Consider the following 9,432-nt stretch of genomic DNA (forward strand, 5'->3'; position numbering starts at 1 on the left):
TGAAAGCACCTCCCCAATCAAAATCTTCCAAGCTATCAAGGTCTACCAAAGACGCTAACCAATAAGCCCGAACCACAGATTTTCTTGGCCCAAAAAATATAACAAAAAAATCCTGATAAACTCATCCTCCTCCGCAGAGTTTGGGTCCAAATATAGGGAGTCAACTTCATATTATAAACAATATTCAATATCCAATCGGTGCATAAATTTTTCTCTGATGTGCAGGTTCAAAATGTATCTGCCATCCATATTCCCTGGAACAAGTCTACCTTCAAAATCAAACAACGAAGGCAGTAAAATCTTCAACCTTTCAAAATCATCTTCGATACTTAAATCAAACAAAACTGGCTTCTTCTCGCCCATACTTAAACCCGTTAACATTGTAAAGTCAAGTGGTGTGATACCAATCTCACTACATGGAAGGTGAAAAGTGTGCGTGGTGTGCCACCATCGTTCCACCAATGCAAATATCAGTGGACAATCAGTCCGAATGCTCGTACACGATATCAATGGACCAAAAGGTGTTCCTAAAATTTGAGCTCTTACGTGCTCCATTTCCTCCCCTCTTTCCACTAGATGACTCCAGAAGTCTTTAATACTCGGCATTGCGCATCTCCATCTCATCGAATTCATTTTCTACACGTTGAGACATTTAATCAAATAGTTAGTATACGTTAAATTCTAAACACGATTTTCAATCAAAATCAATTGAATAAACTCATACTTATTCCGTCAGTGTTATATAAACACGAAACATGCTTGTCTGGATCGGGAGCCAACGTCGGATGATCAACAATACTCAATCTCCGTGGAAAATTGAAATTATTTTCCGGTACGAGTTCATTCTCATTTTCCTGAGGATTTGAACTCCCCAAGCCACGCATAATAGTCTTCTTACATCCAGCTCGACGACGTTGATCCATTGCAAAAAACAGAAACAAATTTGATTGAAAATCGAATTTTTATTGGGTGATTGAAGGTTTGGATTTTGAGTTATCTTGCTGAGTTATTGCAGGGCAAATGTTACTGGAACATTGTCCGCGCGTTTTTAAATAAAATGGGTCAATAGGGACGGGGGGACAACTACTCCCGTTTTAAAAAAAATTGGATTCGCACGGGACAACTTGACCCGTTCAAATTTTTTTAGCAAAATTTATCCAAACCGCGCTGTTTCATCCCTTCCTTTTAGAAATTTTCCGCTCCCAAAAATGATGATGTGTCACAACGCATTGATGATGCTCTAATGGACTAGAAAACCAAACCTTCCCTAACCAAATGGTGTCCCAATTCAACAATTGCTAGGCCAACTCAAAATCACCAATCTTCATCTCCCCAATTTTCCCATTGATGAAAATGTTGGCGCAATTTTAAATCTCGATCAAGAATCAAGTGAGCGTAACGAATATTCTAGGCCAGAGGAGTTATGTGGCCCAAAATATTGTTTCGCTGGTTTCTGTCCGACTGTCTTCAATCCCTCTTCTCTTATTTTTCGCTCCAAACTCACCTTTTTCTCCCTTCTTCCCTCTCCGCTTACTCTCCACCAGTTATCTAACTACTTTAAAGAGAATGGTTTTGTGAACAGTATATTTTTCTAATTATACCCCTATCCCGTTTTGATTATTACGATTATGGTCATAAAAATATATTGTAATAACATAAGTGAGGGAGGGGTAAAGCTGTCATATAAAATTTAGACACCTAATTTTACAATTTTACGACAGTTTTACAAACAATTGTGATGTTACAACTGACCGAAAATTGGAATTTTGTGCTGTTCGGTCTAAACTAACTGACCGCCTCTCCCTATTTTACAATATTATCTTCCATTTTACAAATATTTGCGATATTACCAATGACCGAAATTTAGATTTTTGTGTTTCCCGACCCAAAACAACTAAACTAGTACTAGTGATGCATTGCTCATCATGAACTATGAACTATGAACTACGAACGTTATTTGGAAAAATATTAGTGTACTATGCAACTCTTTTAAGAAGGGTTGCTTCTAAGCAACTTGATACAACTTCCATTTTGCAATTTGTCTTCACTCTGAAAGGAGAGAAAAAAGAGGAGAGAGAGAGAAACATATACATAGATAGAGAGAGAGAAGAGAGAGAAAAAAAAATCACCCCACCCTCTCTCACCTCTGCTCCCTGGGCTTTCCCTCATTCTCTGTGAAATTATCATTCCACTAAACTCTCAACACCCAAACAAAGATCTCTTGATTACCTACAAAACGATAGTCTTTGATCTACACTTGATCTACTCCAACTCATTTCACTCCAATGTCAGCTTCTCTTTCTTTCCCAAACACCAAGTGGAGAAAGCGAAAACGAGAAAGCACAAATCTTTCCACCAATAATACTACTAAACGACAAAAACCAGAAGACGATGAAGAAGAAGAAGAAGAAAATGTCGATGACGAGGCAGAAATTGATGAAATAGATGATGACTTATTACACTTACACCCAACAACAACAACTGAAAATATCGAAAACGAGGTTTTATCAGGTGGGGCCACTCGTATTTCTGACTTCCCTAGAGTAATTGAGCATACTGTGAATCGGCCTCATTCGTCGGTTATTTCAATTGTTACTGCTGAGAAGGGTGTTCAATTAGGTGAAAATAGACCTGTCCAAAATTTGTTGTTTCTTGAAAATGTGTCTCATGGACAGCTTCAAGTACTGTCTAGTGTTCCGGCGGATAGTCCTTATTTACTCCCATTGGATCAAGATGGGACTGCTTCGTATGTTTGTACTCCACCGGTTATTATGGAAGGTCGAGGCGTTGTTAAGAGATATGGGAATAGTGTAACTCATGTTGTGCCAATGCATGCTGGTATGTGCTTTTGTTGTTTAATTAATTATGTATATATATTTTTTTGGTTATTAGTTTGTTTTTTAATATTTTTTATTATTTGATTAGATTGGTTCTCGCCCAATTCGATTAATAGATTGGAAAGACAAGTGGTGCCACATTTTTTCTCTGGAAAGTCTAGTGATCATACACCAGAGAAGTATATGGATTGTAGAAACCGGGTTGTTGCTAAGTATATGGAAAATCCGGATAAAAGACTTGTGGTTAATGATTGTCAAGGTTTGGTTTCTGGTGTTGATGTTCATGACTTGAATCGGATTGTTCGGTTTTTGGATCATTGGGGGATCATTAATTACAGTGCACCTGCTCCAAATCGTGAACCTAGGGGTGGTGCACCATACCTAAAGGAGGACTCAAATGGAGAAATCCATATTCACTCAGCTGCTTTGAAGTCTATTTACAGTTTGATCCATTTTGACAAACCTAAGAGCAGGATTAGGCCTGAGGATATTTGTTCGTCATCCTTATCTACTGGTGATGAGATTGCTGATTTGGATAATAGAATCAGAGAACGGTTATCTGAAAATCATTGCAACCACTGCTCTCGGCCTCTGCCCCGTGTGCACTATCAGTCTCAAAAGGAGGTAATTTTATCTTCAGTGTTATTATTCTCAGCATCGTGTATTTCTAGATTCAATCTTATATTTTGGAATACTTATGTGGATGGGCAAAACAATTCATGAAGCATGCTTGTTTAGTAACTGGATTTGTTGAAGCTTCTGGAGATGATTAGGGGCATTTCTATTCTTTAATTGTGCTTGAAGCATAGGTTTTTAGGAATTAAAAGGAATCCATTTGGGATGTCCTTTTCTGTCCATCCGTAACCTTGACCCCAATTATTAGTTAGTTGAGACACTAACAAGTAATATATGCCATTAGAAAAGAGCTAGAGAGAGGGCGCGAGAAGGTGAGACAAGTTTCCTCTGCTTTCCACTCTTAAGATTATATCTGTGAGTTAATTGAGCAACCAGCAAGTAACGTGGTGGGAGAGACTTGTTTGGTATTTTTCAAAGTGCATAAGCTGTAAACTTTTGCAGATAGTAGGAAACATTTTTCATCTATCATAGGGAACACTGTAGTTTTATATTCAAATGTGAGATTTTACTAAGTTATGTGTGAAAGAAATAATTTTGTTTAACCTCTACCACATTAGATGGTTGTCCTTACAAAAACTAAATCTGCACAGTAGTCACCTTTGTACTCTATGCTATTATAAGTCTGTAACTCTCAATATAGGAATCCTTTCATACTTAGTTATAACAGGACGAATGTGAGCCTCCTTCTATAAACATACCACTTAAGTTACTTCCGTAAGCTGCGACAGTCCAAGAAATGTTGTAGTCTCCATTATGTATACAAACTCTGATCATGTCCGATACAGAATGATTGACATGGTCCTGTTTGTTGTTTTGGTTTTAAGAAGACTTCAAAGAAAAGTAGGTTGACTGGCACTATCCTAGCAATGTTTCCATTAATACACATGTTCCATCTTTGTTGTTATATGTGGAAAAGAAGCTATTAGTGTTGCACATATGGTTGAGCAATGAAATTAGTCAACCAACAATGACTATTTTATCCAGAAGTGTCAAGCCAATCTTGTTCAGGAGAATCACAGAACATTGAAATGCTACCAGCCGATAGCTGTACTATATATGATGGAAGGATATGGCAGAAATATGTACAAGTGTCCTCCTAAAAAGATAATTCCGGATCAAAGTAATTATTTTATTGTATTGATAAAAGAAAAAAGAGAGGAAATGTTATTTACGTTTTTTTTAAAAAGTTGACTAAATTATTCCTCATAATCTGTTAATCAGTTATATACCTGGATGCTACTTGCAAATACCTCTTAACAACATTCATAAATCATAATCATTTAAGAGACAGACCGATAGGTAGTGTCATAGTGGTTGCATGTAACATCTCATTAAATCCCCAGTTTTGTATGCACTGTTTAAAAATGATATAATTTCTTGCGTTCTACTTTTATAAGGCATTAACATCTTATTGAACAGGCTGATGTAGTGCTTTGTGTGGATTGCTTCCATGAAGGGAAATTTGTTGTTGGTCACTCCAGCATAGACTTTGTATGGATGAGTTCCACAAAGGATTTTTGGGATGTCGATGGGGACAGTTGGTCCGACCAGGAAACACTTCTGTTGCTAGAGGCCCTTGAAATTTACAATGACAACTGGAATGACATTGCAGAACATGTAGGCACAAAGTCCAAGGCACAGTGCATTCTTCATTTTATTCGTCTCCCCATGGAGGACGGCCTACTGGAAAGTATTGAGATTCCGAGCAGATCCATTGCATCCGATACACCTGGCATAGTGGCTCACGGAAGAAAATATTCAAACTCGAATGGCGATTCTGCAAGTATATATAATCTCTTCTTGTTTCTCACTACCAGTTACCTAGCTGGATGTGCAATATTTCTTTAGCATCTTGCCCTCTGTCTGCTAGAATTCTCACGATCTTGTTTGATTCTTTTGTATATTCTTTTATCAGGTAAATCTTTCGAAGACTTGGATTCTGAAAGTAGGCTTCCCTTTGGAAATTCTGGGAATCCAGTGATGGCCCTGGTATGGAATCATGATTACTTTAAGCATATAGATTATGTATTTTTTTTTTTCAATAAACAAGCATATAGATTATGTAGAGATGACTAGACATGCCATATCTGATTCTTTCTCATCTTGATTGTATATCTCAAGAAGTTTTTCTTGCTGAAGATGGAGTTCTTTTTGCAAAATTTGTTGCCAAGCGGTCAAGATTATCAACGTAATAATCCATAACTGTAATTTTAATACCAAAAATATAACATACACATATACATGTGTTGACGTCTGTTTAGACACAAACGAAAACGTAAATCTTAAGTTGAGAAACATCTTGAAGACTAGATATCTGTTGGGAATTGGGATTGTGCAGTGAGACTAGATGCATATACAAAGTTTGACAACTTATGTAGTAGTTACCTTTGAAAACAGGTTACCTGATTAAAAGCCGGGTTAACTTATTAAGACAAAATTGACAACATCTATTACGATTTCTTCTATAGTAAAGTCATCTTTTATAGTAACTTCTGTTGAGCTTTACGGTCTATTGTAACTTCTATAGTAAAGTCATCTATTACGATTTCTTCTATAGTAACTTCTGTTGAGCTTTACGGTCTATCTTGTGTTGTGTATTTCTTGCTCAAGAAATGAGACTTCATAACGGGAGATTGTATGAGAGAAATCATGACCAGGTTCTCTGTTCGGGTTACCCTCCAATTGATTATTGGACTAATACATCATTCCAAGATGAAATGATGTTTAGACCATGGTATGTAGGATGTGAATCACATTATGCATTAATTCATCACTCCAGGAACCAGGAGCTTATTCTTTCTATTCCTTCTATTTTATGATTTTATCATCATATCTTGGGATCTTTTACTATGTTAATATGTAATGATTAGATCTGCACTAGATTTGTGAGTCTGTTGTTCAATCTAGTGTCTTAATAACTAACTGATGATGAGGGTTTCTAGGTTGCGTTTGTTTCCTCTACACTCGGGCCAAGAGTTGCTTCAGCCTGTGCACATGCATCATTAGCAGCATTATCCAATGAAGACCAACAATTGGAAGGCTTTGTTCATGTTGATAGGTGGGATACTATATTCTTTGTGGTTACAAATTTGAAATGAATTTCTTTGCATGTGATCTGTCAATGCAAATTAATCCACTTTAAACTTATGGACATACGTTCACATTTTTGTTGATCTGAAACGGCCGCCTTTTGAAAGTATAGATGTTAATAGTTGGTTTCACTTATTTTCTTGATTTAGCAGGAGTTTTGGAATGAACCTGTCTTGTGGTATATAATATATGCTGACTTTTAAGATGAAATTTCTGTCTTTTGAAGGCCGTGTATGGAGAGTGGGCATGGTAGGGAAGGTGATTTTTATGGATCAATTGCAAGCATAAGCCACTCAAAAGGTCCTTTCTGGATTGTTAGTACCATGATTATTGTTATTGATATTATTATTGATATTATTATTGTAAATATTATTATTATTGTAATATTATTATTCTTATAATTATTGTTAACATGGTTCTGACATTTAACTCTTTTCTGATTGTCTATGAATGATTTTCAGAGGAAAATCAGGCAATAAAAGGATCTTCTGGTGAAGATGCACATGCTGTCCCATTGCCTTCCGAAAGAGTGAAAAGTGCTGCCAAACTCGGTCTAGCTGCTGCCGCGATGAAGGCCAAACAATTTGCAGATCATGAAGAGCGTGAAATTCAGAGAATGACTGCCAGTATCATAAATCATCAGGTACTCCTTGTTGCTAAATGCTAATGTTTGTATTTTCTGTCTTGTTTTATGTTGTGAATTTTAGTTCTTTTGACTGCATTTTCTTGAATTTTATGGATTTTTTTTATTTTTTTTCGTAAAATATAAGCGACCATAGTATATATTTACTTAAAAGAGTATGTACAACGCAAGAAGAGCTATCCTGTTACAATCGCAAGTAGCTAAAAACAACCAAAAAACGAAAGAAAACAGCTATTATTGAAGCCTCCTAGATTACAAATTCCCAAGAAAACACAAAAATGCCAAAAGGTATCTCCTCGAACTCCCTCCAAAGCCTACACTAATTGATTAACAATCCTTTGTTGCTAAGAGTCCACTAAGGAATTTCATGGTCGGTTTCCTCAAAATGTCTCCGATTTATGTTGTTATGGATGTATGATTGGTAGAAAACATGAGGCTTGCTTCGTTTCAAGAGTATGTAACAGTAACTTTCTTTCCAAGAATTTGTCATCTCGTCACCATGTCCTATTAACATGCATAGCTCCTAGCCTCCTATTACCCACCAATGTGGATGAAGCAAATAATCATTTTCATGGTTAAGGCCTTTTAAGATTTGGTAGGCTTTCTGGCAGAAATATATCTCACTTAATGATTTAGTTGTCTTGTTTAATTTCTGATTTATTAATTTTAGGAAGGAATATTATGTCACCAAAACAACACGCTAAGTGACATGTTTATTGGGCACAGATGGGGAACAGTTAAGGGGCTGATTTTTTGAGGATGAACCCTCACTATGATGGTCATCCCTACAAAAGTTCATCCCATTTGGGAGAATGTTTAGCCTTGTCAAAACAATGTTGTAAATGTGAGAAACGGTGAACCGTTAGTTAAATCCTCCACTTGAACACAACTTTTGACAAGGTTAAACACATTAAAATGGACTGTTTTTTCGTGCGGATGATCTCCATGATGTGGAGAACATACTTACAAAAAATTAGCCCTCAACTCTCCTCCATGTGCCCCCTCTAAAAGTGTCATTTAATGTGCCATTTTAGTGTCATAATATCCTTCCAATTATTTACTTTTCCAATCCATTATATACCAATATTTCATAGTTGGCAGGTGATTTTTGATCACGACTGAGACTAATGAGTTGCTCATTGTTTGTGGTGGTGGTTCATTCACAAGTTTGGTTTGTTAATGTAGTTGAGGAAAGTGGAGGTGAAGCTGAAGCAGTTTGCGGAGGTGGAAACTGTGCTGTTGAAGGAATGTGAACAGGTGGAGAGGGCGCGGCAGCGGCTTGCAGCAGAACGCATTCGCATCAAATCAACTGGATTTGTACCGTCCAGAGCCACTACTGCTACTACTATTACAGGTGGTGTTTCATCGGCATTGCCAAACAATGTGCTGAACAACAGGCAACCGGTTATGTCAGCTTCGCCTGCTCAGACAAACAACTCAGGGTTTGGAAACAACCAACCCACTCACCCACACATGCCCTTCCTGCCACAGCGGACTATGTTTGGATATGGACCTCGGTTACCCCTCTCCGCAATCCATCCTACCTCATCTGCCCCTTCAGCCGCTGTGATGTTCAATAATGCCCCAGGCAACAACACCCCTAACATGGGACATCCGATTTTGAGACCTGTATCAGGGACTAACACACATGTAGGTTGAGAAAATGTAAAAAATTTGTTTCCATGCATAGCTGTATGATTTATTTTGTATCACATATTCACATCTATCTTTTCTTACCTGTGGCCGTACAATATCTGCCACCCCCTCCCTGTCAAAAGGGCCGTCACATCCTAAAACTATGTTCAACTAGGAGTACTTGAGAACATCTGTCAAAAGGTTTTCTTTGTTTTCAAGTGGGAGAGAGTTTTGACTACTTGAGAAGATGAGAATTTTCTTTTCAGCTATACTTTGGAGTTTGTCTTTACATGATCATCACCAGTTTGGGTATCGGCAAGTGTTATCAAGTGGGAGAGAGTTTTGAGCTGTTCTTCATGATGGCAAAACCAGATTTACCGCTTCTAATCACTACAGGATCCATAAGGAAAGAAGCATGTGGGCAAACCAAACTACAACTGTAAGTATTCTCACAAATCAAATCAAACATCAGACCTTTCCTTCTCTCACTCGTCTGAATTTCTACACTTCCTCCATACAATAGACTCTGAAATTCGCCTTGTTTTTGACACCTATCTGATTCCCCATCATACCTTCAACCACTCCACCACA

The 9,432-nt window shown here is 37.4% G+C and overlaps 1 protein-coding gene across 1 annotated transcript; it reads left to right on the forward strand.

Annotated features, from left to right (window-relative positions):
• Window positions 1-2,016: 2,016 nt before the first annotated feature.
• On the forward strand, window positions 2,017-8,930 carry SWI3C (SWITCH/sucrose nonfermenting 3C). The gene is made up of 8 exons (XM_086606220.1): window positions 2,017-2,838; window positions 2,926-3,461; window positions 4,893-5,256; window positions 5,389-5,462; window positions 6,416-6,531; window positions 6,790-6,863; window positions 7,025-7,206; window positions 8,392-8,930. Exons 1-8 carry the CDS (start codon window positions 2,286-2,288, stop codon window positions 8,863-8,865), a joined length of 2,373 nt encoding a protein of 790 aa, XP_086462346.1. The 5' UTR covers window positions 2,017-2,285; the 3' UTR covers window positions 8,866-8,930.
• The last annotated feature ends 502 nt before the right edge of the window (window positions 8,931-9,432 follow it).

The sequence above is a fragment of the Coptis chinensis genome, chromosome 4 (assembly GCF_015680905.1).
Source record: "Coptis chinensis isolate HL-2020 chromosome 4, ASM1568090v1, whole genome shotgun sequence".
Taxonomy (NCBI): domain Eukaryota; kingdom Viridiplantae; phylum Streptophyta; class Magnoliopsida; order Ranunculales; family Ranunculaceae; genus Coptis; species Coptis chinensis.